The sequence below is a fragment of the Octopus sinensis genome, linkage group LG5, assembly GCF_006345805.1.
Source record: "Octopus sinensis linkage group LG5, ASM634580v1, whole genome shotgun sequence".
Taxonomy (NCBI): domain Eukaryota; kingdom Metazoa; phylum Mollusca; class Cephalopoda; order Octopoda; family Octopodidae; genus Octopus; species Octopus sinensis.
In genome coordinates, this window is record NC_043001.1 from 33,918,771 (window position 1) to 33,945,130 (window position 26,360).

Consider the following 26,360-nt stretch of genomic DNA (forward strand, 5'->3'; position numbering starts at 1 on the left):
AATGCTTTGCTGTATTTCGTTATGTGCTCCAACATTTCGAGTTCAAGTCATGTCTGGATTTACTTTGCTTTTCTTCCTTCCTCTATCCTTAATTAGTGGATTTGTGCCAATATAAGAAATTGTTATTGAAATAGCTATTATGCTCTCACTGTGTAATAAGAAAAAAAGTCTGAACATTACACAATGTTAGCAGCTACTTAAAAAATAGAAGAGAGAAAAGTGCTATTAACAAAAATATTTAGAAAATAAAGTACATTACATGACTATATCACACTTTGAAATGGCAACCATTCAATACAAAGTAGATGATATAATGGAGGAGCCAGGAAATAAACAGAAGACTATCTTAGATTAAGATCTAATGGTGGTAGGCAGAGACATGCAAAATAGAAATGGTAATGTTACAGCAGCCTCAGCAAAAAGTAAGTTATCACAGTACAGTTTTATCAGGTCAATTATCATTCATATATATTTGCTTATTTTTTCCAAAAAACTATTTTACAAAATTTCAAAGTAGAATTTGTCAGAAAAAATATGTATTGCATTTTATTTAGATTTGGTTTGAGCTCCTATCCTACTTTGTTGAGCAAAATGGATTTTAATTTCTAACAAGTAAAAAAAATAAAGCAAATAAAAACTACAGTTGTTTAACTTACTCTATGATACATTACAGATACATGTTCTTTTTAAAAGCTATTATTTCCTATCATTTAGTTTCAATCGTCTTCATAGCCTTATTTATAATAGTTTTAAGTATTGTATACAAGTGTTTTTAAGAGATGAGACAGAACATTTAGCAGTATAACTCACTGATAAAAATCACCAAGATAAGATATTTGAAAAGTAGATTCGATTTAAAGTATTGAGAATTAATATTTCCAAGGTTAATGGTTAACTTAGCTTTTCATCTTCCAGAGTTGATAAGTTAAATATCAACGGTATATTAGGTCAAGTGGATCAAACTCGTATTTAATTCATTGCGTTTCTGATCACACCTCCAAACACACTATCATTTATCAACACCACCATAGCAAAAATGTGTTCAATAAGAAATAACTATAGCTATTCAATGACAGCAGAAATATTATTAGAATAGTTGAAAATAGACAATTTCTCAACAATAGCAACAAAAAAATATTTAGAAAAATGTGAACATTTTCTGTTATTTCTTATCTTGACTAGGCCACTGTTACACATCACAACTTGCAAAAGGAAATATGTAGAGAACCTCTTGAAATAGATCACTGAGAAAGCTTATTAGTGTTTTTATAACTTCATTTCAATACTTCTCTGGCTTCCCTAAAAGTACTAAAAGTGCCACCATCCAATATGTCTTCTCAATTTCTCATTATTCTTACTTCCAAATCCAACATATTGTTAATCATATATCCATTTACATGAATAAATGCAAGTAAAGCTTAATATCTACTTATCTCTTACACTAACATAGTTATGGTTACAGAGCCAGAAACTTCGCTACACAATAGATATCAAAATCAAAATTCTGATAAGTAAACTGTGAGGCATTCAAGTATCACAGCTCAATGGTACCAATTATACACGTCAACTAGTTTTCTTAGTTTGAAAATTTCTCTATAGTCTATGATTAAGTTAAGCTGACCATTTTTAGCAACACTTAACACACCATGAGTAATAGCAAGCCATTTCTTCTTCCTTCAGGTTCAGAAACATCTGTACATTTGATTCATGTTATATATCATTAACTTGATGCATAAACATGAGTCAATTTGTTATGACAAGGTGTGAAAAAGACTATTTGTATAATCTTGCATTAGCAAGATTTAACTGATAAATATTTAAGGAAACAGTTTCAGTTCCATATAACAGAGTGGGTTCAATACAGAAATTTATGCATTTACAAACTAGTGCAATATGAAGGTTTGAGAAATTATTGAATGACATATTTCACTGTTAAAATTCCATATCTCCAGTTGCACATATTTCTAGGATGTCATGCAATCAATTTCAATTATATTACATATACAATTAAATGCAGTAATTTTTCAAGTCTAAAAGTAGAATGAACAAATACAACATTCTTACAATGGCTGTATGGTTGTTTAAAAATGTTCCTAAAATGTTGCTCAAAAAAAAAAAAAATTCAAAAAAGGAAAATAAATAATATAGAACTTATGCAAAACAAATGTTAAGTATTGGTTTCTTTGAAGCAGATAGAAAGTCAGTGTTTTTTGAGGATAGCTACATAGTCAAATGAACCAACCTCAATATATTACTTCTATTGTATGGCTGTTAAGAGATGCAAAATAAAGTCTACTATGGTAGAATTTGAAAACGCAATGTAAAGGGAGCAGAGTTTAAATACAAAAAAGGCATTAAGTCTAGCACATGTCCAAGTATGATAGCAATAATAGTTATTACTATCAATAAATAGTAAATGTTATACAAGCCACCTGTTTTCACACTGATATACATGCATTCACACACACACACATATACACACAGTGCTACCCAAAAAAAGAGTCTGTACATCAGTAATATCCTTGTGATATTGAAAAAGAGCTGAACATATTACTTTCCACTTGAAACATTTTAGTTCAATACCTATTTAAGGAACAATTATTTCTTTCTCACTGAGACCTTATTAGAACTAACACCATGTCTATCAATTGCATATGTCTCTCTATAAGTACATTTCAAAGTATGTGTGGCTGTGTGTCTGTGTACACACAGACACACACACACACTCATGGATGCATACATATAAGACTAGAATATAGCATTTTCTTATGGATTGTCTACACTTTGTAATTTCTTTGTTTTCTGAATTTGTTGAGGTATACATAGGAATACTTTAGAAAATAGGTTTGAAATGAGTAATAGCTTCCTTTGCTTATTCTGTCATAAATCAGGAAATTTCTATAAGAATTTTAACTTTAAGATGCAATAAGGTTAAGAGCTTATACTCTCAATATACTGCAATATATTATTCATGCACATTTTATCAATGTTGAATGGATAAAAGGACAGATTTGGATAGATACTGTAGCACATTTAGTCTGGTATTCAAACCATTGTTACAACTCTTACACATTTATTACTTAAAGGTGGCATGGTAAGAGCAGGGGAGTGGCAAAAACAACAGAATGTCAAACAAAATGTGCCATGTAGTATTTAGTCATATCTAAGTTGAAACCTATGAGCACTGGCTTTGCCTTCCACCGACTAGTACCATTAAACAAATTAGTCAAGTTCTAGGGTTGGTTTAATTTATTATACTCCTTCCAATAATAGCTTTGTATCAAGATTTGTAAACAATAGAGTGATACTCCAATTACCACAGATTAGAATACTGTGGTTCCTAATTTGAAGTGGTCAGCAGCTGATCCTCAGAATTCAAAAGTTGTGCAAATGAATCTAATTTACAGCAGTGTGTGGTATGTAAATGGAATGAGAAATAATGTTGTGTGGCATATTTTCATAGAGCACACATACCACCTAGATATGTACTATATGATATCAACAACTAGTTAGCTTCATTATTTCTGTTGTCTACAAATATTTTTCACACACATATATATTCAGGCCTTCAGTTTATTAGCATGAATTCTGAATGAGAGAACAACCTTATTAATGTGGTGAAAGTGATGAGAAGAATAGCAATAATTAGCAAACATGAAAGTGGTATTACTAAAGCTAAACTTGGCTGGCAGCAACCTACCAATGAACCACTGGTGCATGATATAATTCAGAACTTGAAACTTACAAAGAATGATTACAAAGAGTCGTGTCATAATCAAAATTCCGAACAAGAAAACAAAGTACTACAATAAGTGAAATGGAATATCTTGGATTTGAGATTGCAATCAAAAACATATCCAGTAAGTTAAATACGCATCAAAACAAAAGCTATAAGTCGGTTTGTAGCAATCCAACGAAAACTGAGAAAACAAATCAGAAGGGCAAACTAACAAAATATTTTCTGTAAGTTCTGGACAGTTCTATATGTTTAGAACTGCACAAATTAAAGCACATGTTTAGGATTATAGGGCAAAGAACAAGTGTGGACTAAGATGAAGCAACCAGACACCTTGCAGAAACATTTTTGGAGACGGTGATTTATGATGGTGAATATAAACAAATGAAGCTGAGATGTAGATGAAAGAATTCTCAACTAAAAGTCATAATACTATTTTTAGAATTTTTGAAGATGAAAAGCAGATGATAATGGATGCAGATGTGAATGTAAGAAAATTATGCAAGTCAGAAAACAAGTTGAAAATGCACTCGGCTGCAATAAAGTTATGCACAAAGAGATGAAAGAAAAATCAACTCAAACACCCCTTTTATAATATTTTAAAAATCAATAAAAACATATTCTTTCAAATACACTGATGCAAGTGAATAAACTTATAAAAATATAAAATTGCTTCCAATATATATATATTTCTTTCTTATTTTATAACTATTTTCATAAGTACCTCCAACCCCATATTTTGGAAAATTAAAAATTTAGAATTTTGCAAAGTCTAGACATGAATTGGTGATTTTTACATGCATTTATGCTTCGAATACTGTGATGGTAATCAAGGTATCCTTATATTTGCTTTTTATTCTTCTAGTGTCAAAAAAAGTAAGTATCAGTTAAGTACATGAGTTGATTTAATTACATAAATTTCCCCATAAAATACCAGTTACGTGCCAAAGTTAAAAATTATCATCATGATCATTATCATTTGTAGTTCACAACTTTGGATATGAGATGAGAAGAAGAATGTGACATTTCACCACAGATACTTTGAAAGAAAATTTTGTTCAACTGTTAAAATATTGTTTTGTTTTCCATAGTTTTATGTGTGTCTTTTACTGACTCATACCTCTGTATTTTTAAATTATATGCTATACCAATTTTTCAAGGATCAAAATATTTGAGTTACCTCTATTTTGTATTGCAATGGGTTTCATTTGTTACTTGTGTTATTTTGTTGTTGCTTTGGTTTATTATGAAAATTCACATCCGGTTGTGGTTTGTGTGGAATATGAAGCGAGAAGGTTGTGTTACTGAACTGAATGTGGTAAGTGGTTTGTATACCAGGTGTGGTGTAAATAGTAGCACGTTTTTGGGGGGTTCTGATGGAACTATTTTATCAGGTCAGTCATGGTATAGTGTTTCTGTTTATGTTCTTTTAATTATCATATTCAGTTCATCGATACCATTTTTACTCCTCCACCCGCTATACCTTCCATATTTCCATTTCAAAGTCCTTGCATTTTGATAGCTTTGAGGCAACATTTTAGGTCAGAAACAATAGAGATACATGTCTATCAAAGTACAGAGGTTTTTCTTCATATTTGATTTATGATATTCAGAAATTTTCTTTGATGGTCATGTCAATATGGAGAGGCACATTTCTAAATAACATAGCATTGTCATAATGCTATTCATTTGCAGTTTCAGTGCTTAAGTGTTTACATATATCCCATTTGATCCAGTTGCCTAGATACATATGCCCACTGATTTATTTTGCATGTAGCAATCAGAAAGATCACTTTTATGATATCCTTCAACAGGCTACCTCAAAGATGAGTGGCAATGACCTCATCTTTGTGGCTGAAGAGTTTAATGAGCATGTCGGATGACAGTTCAGTATCTTCCATAGTGTTCACGAGGGTCATGGAATTGGTTCCCGAAACAAAGAGGGAACTAGGCTACTGGAGTTCTGTGATGCATGCAACACTAACTTCAGGAAGCCAGACAGCCACCTGATAACCTATCAATCAGGCAGCTCTGCTAGCCAGATTGATTTCATCCTCACCAGACAGCAGGATGCAAGGTTGGTCTTAAATACAAGGACCCTCCCTGGTGAAGAATGTACCCCCCCCCCCAGCATAGACTAGTTATTAGTGACATTAGACTCAAGACCAGAAACATGCCAAGGACCAGACCTATCCAGAAAAGAAGTATTTGGAAGTTAAAAAACCCTTCACATGGTCAGGGATTTAGGGACATCCTCATTGAGAAATTTGATGAGAGGGAGGAGGATCTTCAGACTTCAAACATAGAGATCAACTGGAAATTCCACTACCTAGGTGACCAAGTTTGTAGTGGGGGTGGATGCTCGGAGAGCATTGCCACTAGAATAAGAATAGCCTGGGTAAAGTTCAGAAAGCTCCTACCTCTACTGGTGACAAAGCGCCTCTTGCTCACAGTAAAAGGTATACTGTATGATGCATGTGTGCAAACTACCATGTTACATGGCAGTGAAACATGGGCTGTGACTGCTGAAGACATGCGTGGGCTTGAAAGAAATGAAGCTAGTATAATCCACTGGATGTCAGGGTGCACACATGACAGAGTGTAAGTGCCCTGAGAGAAATGTTGGACATAAGAAGCATTCAAACGTTGGGCCTCACAGAGGCAATGACGAAACACCGAGATGTCTGGAGATATGCTGTGATTGAGAAGACCTAGTAAGTAAAGTGAGATCACAGCCATAGGCTACACCAGTGTTGCAGAACCAGCCTATTCAAAAAGTACCTTTGAATTGTCGGGCAACACACTGTACTTGAGGAGACCTATTGAGCCAAGTAAAATCAAAATCAAAAGCAAAGCAGAAATCAAATCATAATCCAATGGAAATTGTAGTTGTGGCTGATGTTAGTGCTGCCTGACTGGCTCCCATGCCGGTGGCACGTAAAAAATACTAACTACACTCTTGGAATGGTTGACATTAGGAAGGGCATCCAGCTGTGTAAACATTGCCAGATCAGATTGGAGCCTGGTGCGGCCTCTTGGCTAACCAGTCCCCAGTCAAACTGTCCAATTCATGCCAGCATAGAAAACAGACGTTAAACAATGATGATGATGATGATGATGATGAATGAGGTGGACAATTGTTTCTTTATGTTGCTTATATGGCTCGCAGCTGAAGTTAACCCTTTGTTTCAATATTTCATTTTAATAGCTTTTTCATTTTAACAGTGTCAAGTCATTGATCTTGTGAGCTAAATTCAGATTATCATTTTTGCCTTCAGCCAAAATTTTCTGAGCAACTGTTAACTTTCATCTTGGACAGTTTCTGTATCTTTTAGGGTTTCACTGTGAATTTCTCTTTTGTTTTGTTTTATTGGTAGGGGAGAGCCCTTCTGCTTAATTCTTTAAAACTTCAGTTTAAACTTTATCTCTCTTTCTGTATGCGTGTGTGTGTGTGTAAGAGAGAGAGGGAGGGAGAGAGAGAGAGAGAGAAGGGGAGAGAGAGAGAGAGCAAAAGAGAGAAAAAGTGAGATTTTTTCTTCATCTCCCCTCCCTGTTTGTATGACTTGGCAAAAAACATACCTGCATTTTATAATTTTATAATATAGTCCGATGCAATATTAGATTTACTGAAGCTGTTGATTTGCCATAGGTAAGGACCAGTAGTGAAAGAAAATTGGTCAGTGTTTAAAGTAGAACTCTGAACTTACAGAAACATGATGATGACAGGTATGTATACCTGCTTAATATGAACTTAAAGCAGTTAGTTTAAAATGCAGAGAGTAGTTTGTTTTGTTTTGTTTTTCATCAAGGCTCATCATTCAACCTGACCATCAATTTTGAAGCAGTAATGAGTGACTGGGATGGGATAACTATGATTTTATATCTATTATCTTATTTCTAACACTGAGTTTGGATATCATCTTCTTCTGGCATTAAGTTGAGTTATAATCTTACATCTGGCCATGAATTAAGCTATTTCTGGCATAAAGTTCAATTACACTCTTATTTCTGGCAATGAATTCACTTATAACCTTATTTCTGGCACTCATCATTACCATCATTTAATATCCATTTTTTCTATGGGTCAGATGGAATTTGTTGATGCAAATTTTCTATAGCAAGATGGCCTTTCTGTGGCCAACTCTCACCTGTTTCTAAGCAAGGTAATATTTTCTCATAGCTAGATATATGCTTGAATGATGATGATACTCATTTACTACCATTATGTAATGTCTACACAACCACACCCACACAACATGCGTCATTCAATTTCTGTCTACAAAATCCACTCACAAGGATTTAATTAGCTTGGGGGCTATAATAGAAGACACTGTAGCAGACACTTTGTGAAATTCTCTCTTTCTGTTATATATAACATAAATATGGACGTAGCAGATAACAGCTAGCCTTCGGCTGCTTGGACCCAGTTGTGTCCACTACTCTAATTGGTTGGTACTGATGCAGTTTGTCTCTTGCTCTGTTATGCGCCAATGTGCAATCCAACCAATCTCAGCCTTCTGATAAGGTCACGTGAGACAGTCTCTTCTGGATCTCCGTCTGCGCCATTAGCTTGCTATAAAAACTTCAGCAATTCATCAAGTCGAGGTCTTTGGTTCTAGACTTTCTAACCACTGATCACAGAGCATACAGCCAGTTCCAGTGACAGACAACACTGGCAGCCCACATGGAGAAACATCAACATTTCGTCCAGCTGTACCAGGACCTCCATCTCCATCGCCAACATCTCTCTACGTACACCCAGGTTCTATCTCCACACTGTTTGTGAATTACTTCACCATAGTTAACAGCAAATACAACCTGCGAGATCTTGTATCAACTGACCGACAGCGGCATAGTAGCCACAAGTTCTTACACGACATGTGCTTCAACTAGCTCTAATTCTTCGCCACAACTTCTTGTTACAGCGCTTCAACTATTGTGTACTTTACTACGAACTGGTATTTATCTTCATTATGCGAGAACATTCTTCTAGCGTCCTCTTGTTGACTCTTGTTGGCTCTGTATTTTATCTCACACGCATACACCCTTGTTTGTTCACACGTACACATTATGTACATACCACGCACGAACACACAGACACACATTAACACCTAAATAAAATCTTCTTTTAAAACTTCTATCGGTTGTGTCTTTCTTTTCCTACTGGCACTTGTACTCATTTATCCATTTTGCATTTATTGTAAGCGATCGTGCGGTGTATTAAAGGAGTCATTCTTCGTCACCACTCCTTTCACACGTTTGTTCTTACAATATTTACTCACAGTACAACAAAATGGAACAGAACACAAGTCCACATGATTGGGAAGCAAGCGTCTTTACCACACAGCCACACCTGTGCATGTGCACTGAGTTTATAAAGATTATTCCAGACATTGTCTAAATATCTTCTCTCTTACATAATGGAATTGAAATCCCTGTTTTATTGGATAATTCAACCCTGTAACGTGGTTTCAGAACTCGACTAGACCTACCACTTCATTTGCATTACTAACCTCCTCCTAGGACAGTGGATTGGCAGAATTGTTAGAGTATTGGACAAAATACTTTGTGGTATCTCTTCCAACTCTTTACATTATGGGTTCATATCACACCAAGATCAACTTTGTTTTTCATCCTTTCAGAGTAGATAACATAAAGTAACAGTTGATACTGGGATCAACAGTATCAAGTAATACCCTCCCCTAAAAACTACTGACCATGTGCCTACATTAAAAACAATTATTATCTACATCCAAAAGAGGTTTCAATATCACGATTCTCCAATTACTCTTTTCCAAAAACAAATCTTTGGGTTTGGGTTTGTAAAAGAAAATTATTATTCATAGAAGTTTTATTGTTTATAAATATTATTCTGGCAAAGGCAGAGAGCTAGCAAAATTGTTAGCACACCAGGCAAAGTGCTAGCAGCCTTTTGTCTGTCTTTATGTTTTGAGTTCAAATTCTGCTGAGGTCAACTTTGCCTTTCATTCTTTCAGGGTTGATAAAGTAACAGTTGAGCCCTAGGGTTGATGTCGTTGACTTGCCTCCTCCCTGAAATTGCTGGCTTAGTGCCAAAATTTGAAACCAATATTATTCTGGCAAAGGCAGTAAGCTGGCAGAATCATTAGCACACCAGACAAAATGCTTAGCAGCATTTTATGTTCTGAGTTCAACTTCTGCCATGGTCGACTTTGCCTTTCATCTTTTGGGGGTCGATAAAAATAAGTACAAGTTAAACACTAGGGTCAAAGTAATTGACTTATCCGTTCCCCTAAAATTCCTGGCCTTGTTCCAAAATTTGAAACCAATATTATTCTGGCAAGTAAGTTCCTTGCTATCAGAGTTTGTAATTTGATTCTTACTAGGTATTGTTCCACTTATTTTCATCTCCTGGGAAAAGTAACTATTTCAGAATTTTTCATATTCTCTCTTCAGTTATAATCCCTTCTAAATCTTCGAACTATAAATAAGTTATTACTGTTATTACTATCACTTCTTTGGCAGTAAATGACAGAGAGAAGCAGACAAATTTATTTGTGGTATTTAGTTACATTCCTTTAAATTCTAAGTTCAAATCCTTCCAGGGGAAGAATTAAGTAGGAATCACTCAAATATTGAGGTAAATGTTAATGGCTGTGCTCTCCTTTACATACAGTGATATAACTGTGTTAGAAATCATTATCATCACCCAGTTCTCATAAGAATTCACATGTTGACCCAGAATAGAATTCTAATTAGAGGCAGATGTCTCAAATTAAAACATATCCACTGTAGACATTTTCAAAGAATACTGGAAAGTACATTTAAGAAGTTCTCAGTTAATCTTATTTCTTGCAATGAATCCAGTTATAACCTTCACTTCTTTTTCTTTTTCTTTTTTTTTGTGTCAAGAAATTCAGTTACAACTGTGTTTTTGACACAAAATTTAATTAAAACTTTATCTGAGTTGGGTTTTTGTTATTATTAAGAGAGCACTAGATTGCAGGATCAGTAAATACAATAAATAACAGAGAAAATATTTTGTCATACTAGTTACATATGCAGTATTAGTTACATATGTTGATGCCACATATAAAGCACCTGTGTGGGAATCACATAAAAAGCAACCAAGCTGGTGCCAAGTGAAAAGCACCCATGCTGGCACCACATAATAAGTTCCTGTGCTGGTGCTACATAAAAAGCATCCAGTACACTCTATAAAGTAGTTTTCATTAAGAAGATGATGCAGCTGCAGAAACCATGTGAAAATAGACAATTGGAGCCTGATGTGGCTCTCCAACTTATCAGCTCCTGTCAAACCGTCCAACCCATGCCAGCATAGGAAACAGACGTTAAATGATGATGATGATGATGATGACAATAATGATGATCACGATCATGATGTCCCAAGTTCAAACACCACTAGAGTTGACTTAGCCTTTCCTCCTGCCGGGGTCAATAAACCAAATGCCAGACATGTACTAGGGTTGACTGAAGCAACTTGGCATACATCATACATGTTTTTACAGCATCGACAACCACAGCATTATGTATGAACTGTTTACCTTTCACTTGCTTGAATCACTGGACTGCAGCCATGCTGGGGCACTGCTTTGGAGGATTTATCTGAACAAATCAACCCCACTACTTAATTTTAGATCCAGTACTTATTCTATCAGTAGTCTTTTTTGCCAAACTGCTAAGTTACAGGGATTTAAACAAATCAAGACCAGTCGTCAAGTGGTAAAGTGGGGTCAAACACACAGGCATGCACACACAGGCTTCCACACAGTTTCCATCCACCAAATTCACTCACAAGACATTGGTTGGCTAAGACTTGTAATAGAAGACACTTGTCCAAGGTAGGACTGAATCCAAAACCATGTGGTTATAATGCAAGGACATGTTAGAATAATCATTATTCCTTCATAACACAGTGTCGGTAAAAATGCACCGGAGTCTTTAGTCATCTTTCAAGTCACAACAAGGACCTCAGACAGATAATACTTTCTTTAAGATGTGTGCTGTGCCCAATAAGGCTGCTTTTTGCAAGACATCAATCTTGCATGGGATTTCCAGTGCCTTAAGAAGTTTTGAAGTTTCAATGGGATTGAGCCCAACACTCCGATTAGCACTGGTATCACTTTTACATTACCCTCTCGCATTCCATACAGTCTTGCCATTTCCACTTTCAATTCGAAGTACTTGGTGATTTTTTTCAACCTCTTTACTCACAACATTCATGTCATTTGGTATGGCTACATCAATGATCTGACAGTATTTATCTCTCTTATTCAATATGACAATATCCGGCTGACAGTGTTCGATTACACGATCCATCTGAAAATCATAGTCCCAGAGTATCGTTACTTTTCCATCCTCCTACATAACTTTACTTGGTACATACAGTTCTCTGTTACTTCATATTGGTATTTACGACATAAGAGCCAATGAAGATACACATACACTTAATCGTGGCGGCACTTGTATTCTTTTTGTGCAAGGCTCTCACATCCACTTACCAAGTGGGTCACATTTTCTACACTCTTTCCACAGAGTCTGCATTTCTGCGAAGATACTGGAATGGATTTTATTGACTACGATCCTTTCTCTTCAGTAATATTTATTGAGTAGAAATAAAATCAGAGATTCCATTCTGTACATAAAATCCAGAGATTCCATTCTGTACCCTAGTTTCAGTACTTGGTTAGAGACCTATCACTACAAGTACATTATCAAAATCTCTTAAAAGGTTTCAATATCATAATTCCTTATTCATTCCTTTCCTAAAAAATATCTTTGGCTTTATGCTAACATGAAAATAACCTAATCCATAATAGTATTATCAATTACTTCCATTACTCTGACAAATAAGTGTTCAGGTACTACAGTTTTGCAATTTGATTCTTAGTAAAGAATATTCTATTTACTTTTCTCTCTTGGGAAAAGTAAGCACTTTAAAATTTTTTATAAAGCCTCCTCTATAAATCTTAGTAGTATCAGTAAATTATTACTGTTGGCAGAAGACTGGTAAGAGCATTAAAGCATTGGATAAAATGTCTTATAGCATTTAGCTATGACCCTTTGCTTTCTGTGTTCAGATCATGAATTCAAGGTCAACTTAGTCTTTTATTGTTCTGGAATCAATAAAATAAAGTACCAGTTCAAGTACTGGTGTCAATATAATCAACTGTGCGTTAACAAATTTTACATTGTAACTAAGTGATTTCAAGTTCCATCTGACCGTGTGCCCCATCATATATATGTATATGCATGTGTTTATGTATTAATATATATGTGTGTGTGTGTGTGCATAAATGTTTATTTGTACATGTCTTCACTGGACACTGTTTTGACAACAGGAAGGGCATCCAACCAAAGAATACTGTCTCAATTAAGTTATCCAATTTATGTCATTATAAAAGACTGGATGTTAAAAGATGATGATGATGACAACAATGTACCTATGCTAAAAATCATTATTATTATCATGTTATTTCCTGGTTACAACACACAGCATAACCGGTACAAAGACAGGCAAAATGCCTTGTAGTATTTAGTTAGATACCTTTATGTTCTCAGTTCAAATCCTTCAATAAAATAGTGGTACACAATTACTGGGATCAATTTAATCAGCTGTTACCTCCTCCCTAATATGTGGCCTTGTGATAATGCTAGAAATCATTATTATCACCTAATTCTCATGGGAATTCACATGTTGACCCAGATTAGGATATGATTAGAAGCAGATGTCTCAAGTTAAAATGCATCCTCTGTAGTTTTTTTTAGAGGATACCGAAAATAGTACACTTAAGAAATTTCTCAGCTGCCCCAATAATTCTGAAAACTTATCAAAGTACAGAAACATTTTCAAGTCTAAAGCTGTTCGAAGCATGTATATTAGATAAAATAGTTACACTTTTGCCATAGATCACATTTTGGAGAAAACTGCCTGTCAACTGAATCAAAATGAAGTAATTACTAAAAGCATCTATTTAAGATTTGAAACTATTTGTTTTCTATTTCCTCCAGCATGGTTACATTTTAGCTGTAAGGCAAATTTTTTCTGCTGCAACTAACGCAAGACTTTATGTATAAAAATAATATATACACACAATCTTAAGTTGTTATCACTTAGCAATATTCTATCTGTATCATTGCACATACACTTCACACTCGTGATCTTGACCACTGAGAAAGATATCAGATATAATGGAGTGGTGAGAAAAACTAAATATATATGCTTCACATAGATAAGTGAAAGAAAGACAGTTGGAGATTACAGACACTATACTGTGAGATGAAAGAAAATAGAAAATGCTAAGGGAGTAAAATGAAATAGATCATAGTAAGTAATTATAAGCACAAATATTATAGACTATAAAACATTAGATCTGTAGAAATGGAAACTTAAACAGAAGGAAAAAAAAGGTGAAAAATATGCAGATGAAAAAATATTTACAAACAAATTATAATAGAAGAAAAGAGATAGGTAATAATGAATGGCTTCAAATGATGATAGTAGAAAAAAACTACACCTAAGTTGAAATTAGTAAGTGAAATATTTAAGTAATGATACTTTAGTTCACAGTTTGTTAATAGGAACAAAATTGTTTACTCCTACCTCAACTCCACACAGCACAAGCTGGATAATATTAATTAAAATCCTTGGTGTTTCTTTGGATCAATTTACTTCAGTAACTATCAAACAAGTGCATCTTATTAATGAAAACAGATATTCATTAATAGTACTATTTTTTAATTTAAACCTCAACAAATCAGTTTCTATAGATATTATCAAGAGCAATTTTTTTTTCATATATAAACCTTATCCTGTTTAATTCTGATAACATTCATTGAACTTTAACACTCACAGTATATTACAATACTTTCTGAAAATGGCAATCTACATACTTTATTTAGGCTTATCAGGCAATATGCATTTATTCTCAGGAGCCTGTACAAGGTCACTCAACCTGTTAGAAATAACAGCCAAATCTGAAATCATACCCTATCATTTTAGGAAGGAAGGACCAGTTGGATAATGTAGTCCTAGGTTCAGTGTGCATAGGCCAAGAAATAGCATGGTCATGGCTGGAATACCTTTGATCATAGGTCCGCTTAATTAGAGATGACCTGGGCTAAACAACTTTTTTTCCATTTTTTTTTTTTCACTATTTCACAACATTAAATTATTTCTTATACAAGATTTTGTCATGCTTTGATTGCTCCTTAAAAGTAAAATTTCTAGAAAAATTATTCAATATAATTATATTACATTGTTGAGGTATGCGTAATTTATGGCTAATTTACACCAAAAGTACGAAAACCCATCTAAAGAAGAAAAAAGACAGCAGTAGGACAAGCTTGTAAGTAATCATTTGAGAAAACAAGTGGAATTAATAATGTGCAACCTTATTACTTACAAGATCTACAATATGCTAACAATGTTATCATTTACGAGAAGACACATACTTTGTAATCATCCAGTCTACTAAAATGTAAAGAAGTCCAATGTAGAGGTGTGGAGAAGATGTAATAATTAGTGTTTCTTTAACTAATTGTATTGTTGATATAGAATGCATGTAAATTAGTTTTAATCTTGCTTAATTCAACCAAAACATCTCGAAATGTTTTCCTATTAAAAGTAATTTTTTTTTCTTTTTATGTAACATGGTTTTATACCCTAAGACATTCCAAGAGACATTTCGAACAATTTCATTACATTTTTCAATGAAACTAATTAAAAAGATAGAAAATAATCACTCAATTTAATTTAGAAACTTACTTACAGGCAAAATGTGTAATTCTCAGTTTTGTAGCTGTTTCAGATAGCTGACAAAATACAGCATGATTTCTATGGTTCTGAATGTAAAATGTTATTACAATCGCTTTTTAACAAGACATCCTATCAAATGTCAATGAAGTTCTATTTCATAGCACTGAAGTGGAGTAGTATCAGTTTCTTCATCAAGACTATTAAAGCAAAACACAATGCATGGTCAATGTTATTGTTTAGTACCAGGTCACACTAAACAGTTGTTTTTTGTGTTCAACCTTTCTAAGTAGTCCTGTTATCAAAGGCATTTCAACTATAACCACTACATTCTTTTTAAGCATAGTAATATAGTATTTTTTTTTCAGCTAGAAGAGTACAATTTGCACAAAATTTGGCTTAGCAGGATATTTAGCAGATGATAAGCATATCATTGATGGGGGCATCTAGTAATGACTGTTAAGTGCTTTTTTTTTTTTTACCAATGCCTGGCAAATCTGTACTTTCTAATTCCTCTTTTGCTCAGCTCATCTACTCTCTGACTTGAATGCCAAGTAGATCCCTTAGCAACAAGGCTCTTCCACAACTCTGGATCAATGAAATCTTCTAGGGAGGCCCCTTGCCAATTCTTTGTAGCAAAAATGTGACAGATATTTGTCATTCATTCTGGCTTGACTCTGCATATAAAAGTATGGATTTTGGGTAATAACATGCAACTGAAGACCTCATTGTTTGGGACCTTGTCCTACTAACAAATGCATAGTGTTTTGTGCAAGCATTTGAAGTAGAATCTATTCTTGCTGTATATAGCTCAAGCCTCACTGGCTTCCAGTCAAAGTGACAGAACAATGGCTCTGTAGACTTCGTTTAGAGAATGAGTCATATCATTACCCATATGTTGTACCAATGAGTGCTATAGGCAATACTGGCTTTAGCAATTTTTATGTTGATCTCATTGTTTATCCAGAAGATTCTTGAGAGGGTGCTACCTCAACAAATTCTATCTAACCTACACATGCACAGAAAAGTTGACATTAACCTCAAGGTTAAAGTCAAACAGTTAACCACAAGTTATGTAAACCTGTCAGCAGTTAGTAGAGTGTGGTCCCTGACTGTAATTGTAAGTGATGCACAGTTCTTGTGAGCAGCTGGTTGTCACATGACTTCAGTTTTCTTTGTGCTCATGAGGATGTCAAAGAGACTACAGGCAGAAAATAACCTGTTTGCAGCACTGCTACATCTCAAACTGAGCCTGCATTCAGAGCAAGGTCATCTGTAAAGAATACACATAACATATTCTCTTCTTCCTTCATTGCAATTAGGAATTTCCAGAATTTGAAAAGCCCGGCATCAGTGTGACATCCTCTCTACTGTGGATTAGATCAGTCAGCATGACTGAAAGCCTAATGCTGAAAAGTGCTGGTGCTTGCACACAACCTTGTTTAACACCATGTATGATTCAGAATGCTGCTATCAACAATTAACCTGGCATACAGGCCCTCAAGAAATTACCATAATTGGCCAATACACATGACAAGGCATCTCTACTGGGCATGTCTCTCCAAAACCCTTCAAGACCAAGAGCCAAATGCTTTTGTAAGATCAATAAAAGTTATGTAAAAATTTAATTATTGCTCCCAACACTTCTTCTAAATGGCATGCAACAAAACACCTTGTTGAGTGCACTACAGCCCTCTATAAAACAGTACTGGCTCTCAGGCACAAAGCCCTGTCCTAAGTGGTCAAGCAGCTGGTTCAACTTTATTCAAGTGAGGCTCTTCCCAGCAACTGACAACAAAAATATTCTTGGTGGTTATTGCAGAACTAAGCATTTTCCTTCTAGCACAGGTTGACTATTGGGGTGTTCTTTAAATCATGTGGCATGTTCTCCTGATATAGAAAACTTAGTGAGCTTGAGACAGGGCAAGGATCACCAATCATGTAGATCTTATCTTCAATGGCATCATGTCCAAGAGCCTTGCCACTGAACAGATCTCATACTAGGTAGGAAAGTAGTAACTGATATGTTACTACCATACAAGTAAGCCATTACAACTTCATTGACAACAGTGGGGTAGTTCAAGTCATTATGGAAACATTCCCATCTATCTTTCAAGGGTAATTTCCTTGTCCAATATTGACAGTACTAATTTGTTAGCACTTAGCAACAGAAATGAGCCTAAAGCCTGTGGGTTGTACAGTATATGCAGCTCTTAAAGTGTCACAGAAATATCTGAAATTGATGCTTCCATCATGGGGCATTTTATCTTGGTTTAGTTTAGAAGAAAAGGCTGTATCTATGGCTTTCACAAGGCCTCTAAAACCAGTGAGATTAATTTGCTAATTTTTCTCTTGAGCAGATACAATCCAACAGATGCAGAAGAAATATATGCAGAGAGGAAATTCTAGAGTAACGTTCTGAAGAGGAAGGACTTTGTGAAGTGGCTAGTGCAGGGTTTGGGAGGGATTGACACAAGATAAGTAACATGTAGAAGCGAGACAAGAGTTAGGAGTGCCTGAGTGGAGGTGGTATGAGCACAGCCAGTTTTGAGGAATCCTGCTTCCATAGGATAAATCTTGAGCTAACAACAAAAATAAATTTATGGTTAGAAACAATACATGTAAGTGATGTACTGGTCCCACCACCATCAATTCTGGATCACTTATTCATTGAATTAGCATGCAAAGTGTTAGAATATTCTGCAGACAGATGTATTGATAAGATAATTCTGAAGTAGAATCAATAAGACAGTCCGACAAAGATGAACTTCTTAAATCACAGGTACAATTTACTTGAAAGGCTTCTACAAAGTTTCCCTCAACCCATTTACATTCACAAGGCTTAAGTAATCCTGTGGTTATGGTAAAGGCACTTGTCCAATATGCAAGACAATGAAATTGAATCTATGACCTCACATGTGTGAAGCTAACTTCTTCACTATTCAATCATAGTTGCATCTGACTTGGAAAAACATGTATATATAATTCAAATTTGGTTTGAAAATATATAAATATATTTTCAAGTTAGTTGCAAGACAAAACATGCATCAACTAAGAAAATCGGATTAGCAATGGTACAAATAAATATACTCTGCAATATATAATGGGTATTCTTTCCCTTGTTTGTAAAACAAAAAACATTTTTTTTTCTTTTATTTGTTTTAGTCATTTGACTGGAGCAACGCTTTTGGATGAACAAATCAACCTCAGTACTTATTCTTTGTAAGCCTAGTATTTATTCTATCGGTCTCTTTTGCTGAACCACTAAGTTATGGGGACATGAACACACCATCATCGGTTGTCAAGCAATGGTGGGGGGACAAACACAGACACACAAACATACACACACATCATATATATATATATATATATATATATATATATATATATATGTACGACAGGCTTCTTTCAGTTTCCGTCTACCAAATCCACTCACAAGGCTTTGGTCAGCCCAAGGATATAGCAGAAGACACTTGCCCAAGGTGCCACGCAGTGGGACAGAACCCGGAACCATGTGGTTGATAAGCAAGCTACTTATCACACAGCTGCTCCTGCACCTATGAAAGGCACAAATATATGTATATTTGTATATGTGTATTTTTGTTATGCATATGGATGAGAGCAGCTGTGTAAAGAAGTGCTAATCACTCAATGAGAATGAAGCTTGAAGGAGAGGAACCCAAGAAGCCATGGAACAAATTGGTAAAATTGGAGCTTCAGGTATACTGTAGCTGTAACCAAAACATTGAAATGACTTAATTTATTAGTATCTCACTGACTGGTTAACCTGTCATTTAAACTGTTACTACTTAATATTTAAACAGCTAATGCTTGAAAAAATTTTAATTTGCATTTGAAGTATATCATCTTATTACCTTATATTATATTATTGCAGTTCACAGAATTTCTTAAAACATGCTGAAAAGTTTAAAATTTGAACAACTTCTACAGAAATTGATTAAAACTCCAACATGAAACATCTGAAAATCTAATACTCTTAAAAGGAAACAACATTATTTTTCCAACTGAAAGTGTCATCTGGCATAAAATACTTTATAAGAAAATTTATCATTCCTCTTATAACATCTGTTTCAATAGTACTTACAAATGAATACTACAAACACTGACAAGACAACTGAAATACTGCAGATCGGCAAAATTTAGTGTTACCAAATTAAAATTATGGAAATTACTGAAAATCTAGTAACTGACACATCACATAAAAATACAGGATGATCAACTCTAGTGCAGACATTTATTTTACTTAAATTTAATTAATATTTGTTTTCTTATTTCAGAAATTTAATACTTTTAACATTTAAGGTGGTATTGAAACTAATTTCTACTTGAAATTTAACATACTTGAAGCTAGTAGTTAAGCTAGTATGAATAGAATAAATAAAGCAATTGAAGGGCTATTCAAGAAAAGGAAAACTCCTAGCAAGATTTTCAAGATTTTGAAACCCAGTGTCAGCAGCTCAGGAGTCTATAAAGTAATCAAATGAATAAAAGAGATCAGTTCTTGCTTACCAAGAGTGAGAACTACTCCAGCTCAACCAGTTAGAACTCAAAAACTCATCAAAAACACCAAAGAGAAGATCAGGCGTAATCCAAAATGAAGCAATGAAGCATCAGAAAACTTGTTTCAGAAGCTGGTACAAGCTATGGAGCTATGCATAATTTATTGAAAAATGATTTTCAATTATTCCCATACAAGGTATCAAAAGCATATCTTTTGTCTGAAGCCACAAAGGGAAAAAGGCCGCGACCTCAAATGGCATGAAAACCCCACTAATCTTCATTGAAGAGAGTGTAAAAGCAAAACAACGTTTATTTGGACATGTTAAAAGATAAAGTAGTCCCTTAGATTATTGCAACAATGGGGGGACAAAGGTCTAACTCTCCAGCAAGCTGGCACACCTCATATGGCTAAAAAGGTCCAAGAATGGTGACAAGAGAATTTCAAGGCATTCTGGTCAAAAGAGCTCTGTCCCCTCCCCCTCTCCACCCAACCTGAAACCGATGGACTTTGGCATATGGTCTATCCTTGAGAGCAAAGCCTGTGCTAATTCTCACATGAGTCTCAGAGCTCTTGAATGCTATTTGCAAAAATGCTGGAATGAAATCTCTGAAGAAACTGTTCATGCCACTTGCTCCCAAGTTGTTCCCAGACACCAGCAGGCAGTTTTCACCAAGGGTGGATATATTGAAAATTAAATATATCATCTTAATCTACATTTCCTGGGCTTTATTTGAGCATATTTAAATTCAATGTATCATTTTGTATCAAGATGTTATTTGAATAAATACAGGGTGTGGCAGAAAGGTTGCCCTATTTCAAAGGTCAATAAAAAACAAAGACATGAAGATGCATGAAAAATCTTTGTATTTCTATGAAGTTCATTAAATGCCATTTTTTCTTTTCTTTTTTTTTTTATCTGTTTCAGGTAGTACCCACCATGGCCTGAAGTGGAGAGCATTGTGCATTTGTTGTTGAAGAGTTTGTTTTTTCTTGTGTCTTCATATGTTTGTTTTTTATTAACCTTTGAAATCAGGGCTACCTTTCTGCCACACATTGTATATGTCTACATTTCGTCTGATCACCCTGTACAATCACGACATTACTGTAGTTTCTTTTTGTGCTTGTGCGGGCTGAATTTTTCTCCAAATTCAGACCATTCTGCATCTTTGGAATGCATTTCGTATTATTAGACAGGTGCAGGTGTAGCTATGTAATTAAGAAGCTTGCTTCCCAACTACATGATTTCAGTTGGGCAGGTGTTATCTAATATAGCCCTAGGTCAACCAAAGCTTTGTAAATGTATTTGGTAGACAGAAACTGAAACAAGCCTATCACATGCCTATACGTGTGTGTGTGTGTGTAGATGTATGTGTTTGTATGCATATTTGTGTTCTTAACATCATGTGATGGCTATAAACAAGCATCTCCATCATACATGTTGTTTGTTTTCAGTTCTCCATGTCTCGCCATGGGAAATATTTCCTTGTTTGGAAACAGGAAGGGCATCTAGCCATAGAAGTCAAACAGTTAACCACAAGGTTAAGAACTGAATTTATTACTGGTAATGTCAAAAACAGCAACTTGCCTAAATTTACACCTCAGCACTTATGACAATGTTTGGATTGATGATGTATAAGTAGAACCATCATCAAGAAATTAATCAATATTAGAATATAATTGCATTTCAAAATAAAATGTCATTTGCTGGTATACATTTAAAGTGGAAAGAAATCATTACTAATTTGTTTGCTTCTAATGTCACAGACAAGAATAGTTTTAAATTTTGCTTTTTTTTTTTTTTTTTTGTAAAGATGGACAAAGTTATTTAGCAGGTCACCATTTTGAATCACCAAATAATTTTCAAACTACTGTTTAAGCCAGTTAATAAGCCAAAAATAAATAGTACCTTATGTATAGTGATTTTATCACCTTAGTAACTGTCATTTTTGAATTTTAATTGTATAATTCTCGTTTTTTTTTTGTTTTTTTTTAATACAAGTGACTAATTACATGTTACTGTCAAGCAGTAGGAGTTGCTAAATTCTTACAATCTTGACAGTGAAAAATAGTAATAATATGTACAAACTTTTAGATCTTAACATGATGTCACACACTATTCAGAAGTGTAGAGAATCAAAAATAAAAGCTCAGTATTGAAAATCATAACAATAACTAATTTATTACAGTAATATGTTTCACTAACCAGGCTACAAGAAGAAGAAGAAGAAGGAGGAGGAGGAGGAGAAGGACGAGGTGGTGGTAGTGGTGGTGGTGGTTGTCGTCATCATCATTATCCAGTGTTTTAAATCTGGGTTTTGTCCCCTGTTAAGTGGGGTGGCCAGGTCTACCTCAATGCCAAAGCAATCGCCCTCACACCATCTCACCATCTTGCCCAGTTTTTGGTGTCCTCTTTTTTCAAACCAACCCTCCTAATCTCCTCCTCCGCCTGTCCCCTCCACCTGTCCCCTTCACCTTTTCCTCGGTTACCTCGCTTTCGTGCTTCATTTACCTCAAACGCAATCACCCTCCTCAGAACATGCTCTTTATCCCTCCTCTACACATACCCATACCACCTCACTCCATTTGCCCTTGCCAACCATTCCACCGATTCCTCCAATACCAGCATTCCCATCAAATATTCAGTCCTCCTCTTATCAAACAGCTTCATCCCACACATTTCTCTCACTATTGCTCTCTCAGTCCTTTGCAAAATTGCCATCTCAATAGTATAAATTCAGTAATGAAAGCTATAAATTAAGAATGACTGATTAATGAAAAGTGATATAATACACAGCTTCAAGCTATTCATAAATGCAGTAACAGAGTGAAAATAACAGGGTTCTTTTTTGTCTCTGATGTTAAGTGATATTATCTGAAGTTGTTTTCAGCTCTACTCAGCCAAGATTTAACAAACCCAAGATAATCCAGCCTTAACCATATTTTCATTTTATATAACAGAGATCATATTATCTAATGTATCTTTTTCAGTCTCAGGACAGCCCTGAGATTGAGCAGGTCTATGATCAAACACATTCCAGTAATGGCCATCATGTCAGACAATATATCTAAAACTATATTGTCTACTACATCTATGCCTCTTTTTTTAAGATGTGTGTCGATGAATGTGTATGTGTAGGCTGTGAATTGGGGGATATGTGGCTGTTATTTCTAGTAAATCAAGCGATTGTGCAGTAGCTCCTTTGTATTACAGAAGTCCTTGCTATGGAGTCAATGTAAACATACTAAAGTTCATGCTAACAGCAAGAAACTTTCAAAATTTAACTGTAGTTCACAAAAGAAGGGCTTCTTTCTTATTCAACATGCGAAAATGAATTTTCAGAAAAGATATCTAAAGCATGTATCAGAACTGATATACCAATTAAAAGTATATTGAAGATAAATAAATAAATAATATGACCAGTAATAACTCCTCAGTTATGAGAGATATAAATGTGTAGTTGAATTGAATTTGAATTAAAATGATTGATGAGCATTCAGTCATACACACACACATACATGTTAAGGGTGTATTACATCATATGTATGTTACATAACTGTCACACAAGATCAGAGATGTAAAATTTTATTTATATTTTGTTACTGCAGTGACATGATATAATCTGGTTATAATTAGTGTTCAAATCTAATAATATACATCCAAAAACCAAAGATTAAATCAGCTTGAAGCAGTATCATATATATAGAAATAGCCTAATGTTTTGTGTGTTTATACATATACCAGAATAGAAGGATCAGCGGGGTAGCACACACTGCGACGGCAATCACCATATGCCAATGATATTTTATGTATATAATCAGAAATGAATACTGTCACTGATAGCCAATGTAGAAATAGGTCAAAGAATTAATTATCTAATTAAGGTTGACCTAAGAGATGAAAATGATAAAATGTTGCAAAGAATCTGGGATGGTATGGTTGAATAATGAAAAGTGATGAAACAAAAAGTTTTGGTTCAACATTCTTCTGAGACTCGTCTGAGACTGCTCCTGGTTCTGATCCAAAATTGTTCGTTTTAAAGTGTTTGCATTTAAATTTAAACTTTTAATCAACATTTATATCAAGTTATATTTGAAAACAGCAAGTGGATAATAGCAAAGTTAATTATTTTACAAAATCCCTCCAAATTCTTCATTGTTTCTAAAAGTAATTAATTTTTTCATTAGATATATGATTACAAAATGATCAAGAACAGAATTCAAAGATAGAAATATTGGAAATTTTTAAAACACGTAGCATAGATTTATTACATCTATAACTGAGTGGAGATTAGAAATGAATCAAATAAATAATAAAAGAAATGGCTACAATAAAACATTTTTCTTTCTAAATTTCTTCATGGTAACAGGGCATACTTATCGTTTAAGAAACCTTAGAAGCAGCAAAAAATTTCCAAGTTGCATACTGAAAAACTTGTTATAGTCGTTTTCAACTCACATTAAAATTCAGATAAAGTGAGTAAATTTATAACTATAGAGAAGCAATTCAGCATGCTTTGTTTGCACATATAATAACACAGTAAACATAAACAAATTTTAAAAACATATAATGTTTTATGTGCGTACGCAAGTACACACATAAAAACAAAATATCCCGACAGAAACATCCTAGATCATCAATGCAAGTAGAAAATTCATTTGAAGAGGTAAATTCTCACTAAAATGAACATAGCTGCAAATATATATACAAGAACACTCACCTAATGAGAAGAGAGGCTTCTATACGGTCACTCAACCTGTTAGACATAGCTGTCAAATTTCTCTCAAATTTTAATTCTTTACTATTTAAAAAAAAAAATAATAATGGGAGGATACATAGGATAACACAGTACACTACACCTGAAAATAAGAGAGGAGGGTTAGGACACAAGTACCACTAATCATAGATCTGTTTAGTCAGGGCCGAACTGAAGATGCATGACAAAAACCAGACAAACAAGAGTTTTTGCACAGGCTCTTGCTTTGGTAGAAATAGCAGACAAATCTCCCTCAAATTACACCCTACTATCAAATAAGGAAAAGGGCATATTAGATAATGTGGTTTTATGTAACCCTAGAAATATGGAAAGGTCATAGCTGAATAGCTTCTGATCACAGTTCTGCCTTATCAGAACAGTAATCAGAGTTGATTGGGTCTAGACACAAACGTTTTATAATTCTTCAAAATCTCATACTTAAATAGTTGTATAAACCTGACCATACTATAACAAAGCCAAATAAACAAAACTTTACCAAACTAGAACATAATTTCTGTCAACAAAATACAAATTTACTCCGGTAGATAGTGAACAGAACAAAACAAAATTACTATAATAATCAAATAAAATCATCACCATCAATAGAATACTGATAGTCAGACGGAAAAAAAAATGTAACTTGCAACCAACTTGCAAAGAACCATTTATTAAATAAACAAACACAGATAGATACATTAAACAATACAGAGGAAAGCAATAAAGCCCTATAGGAATACTGAAGAAAGCTTAATGTCATCACTCAGCTTGCTGGAAATAGCAACCACAACTACCTCAAAAAACAATTTATCAGCTTAAAAAGGTAAGAACACATTGCCTTATGTAGTCCAGGGTACACTATTCTTAAAAAAAAGCTGGAGTGGTTTAGGCTGGAATACCTTCAATCAGGCTAACATAAACAATCAAAACAATATCAGTTAAAGAAATAAGCCCAAGTATGTCCAAAGGTCAATATCAGCAATAAGAATAACATATACACCTAATAGAAAATCACTTAATACAGATACAACATAAAAACTTCAACCCTAATAGACAATGTATATTAAATAACTCCATCTTTTTGAAACGGAGAAATTTATATTATCACCATTGTCATCATCATCATCATCATTTAATGTCCATTTTCTATGCTGGCAGAGTGTACTGGGTGCTTTTTATATGGCACCATCACTGATGTTTTTTCAGTGACACCAGCACTTACATTTAATATATTTTCAAAATTATCAAATAAGAAATAACACTAAAATTATCAATACTCACTTTCATAAAGCAACTACAGAAAATACAAGCACATCAGAACCCTGAAAGTTACAATGTATACACCCACAACTATATACAATCAAAATCTTTCATGCTATGATCATACTTAAACACAGAATGTCACACAATCAAAGATATGCGCATTATACACACTGCACTAGAGACATCATGTGCTGGTCTCCTTTACCAGCCAAGATATAATCATAATCATTACAACATAGCAAAGAAACAATCTGGTAACACTACACCTTTCCTACACATTAATAACACACAAATAAAAGTCATAAATTTGCTACAATTGTTGGGCTTCACAAT

General features: G+C 34.3%; 1 protein-coding gene and 1 long non-coding RNA gene across 10 annotated transcripts in view; both read right to left on the bottom strand.

Moving 5' to 3' along the window:
- LOC118763622 overlaps nucleotides 1–23,757 on the bottom strand; it is a 32,280-nt gene extending 8,523 nt beyond the window's left edge. Inside the window, exons 1-2 of the long non-coding RNA XR_004999383.1 lie at nucleotides 21,359–23,757; nucleotides 5,578–5,582 (exon numbers count right to left, since the gene is read on the bottom strand). This is a non-coding gene — a long non-coding RNA (uncharacterized LOC118763622). The remainder of the gene's footprint in view (nucleotides 1–5,577; nucleotides 5,583–21,358) is intronic.
- The window catches only part of LOC115211607 (protein Aster-B), a 270,613-nt gene that overhangs the window by 236,207 nt on the left and 8,046 nt on the right, over nucleotides 1–26,360 (bottom strand). For 5 of the 9 annotated variants that reach the window (XM_029780194.2, XM_036503308.1, XM_029780193.2 and 2 more), the window contains exon 2: nucleotides 24,732–24,812. The exons of the other annotated variants lie outside the window; for them this stretch is intronic. In XM_029780194.2, coding sequence (XP_029636054.1) covers nucleotides 24,732–24,812 — 81 coding nt within the window. The remainder of the gene's footprint in view (nucleotides 1–24,731; nucleotides 24,813–26,360) is intronic. 9 annotated transcript variants of the gene reach the window in all.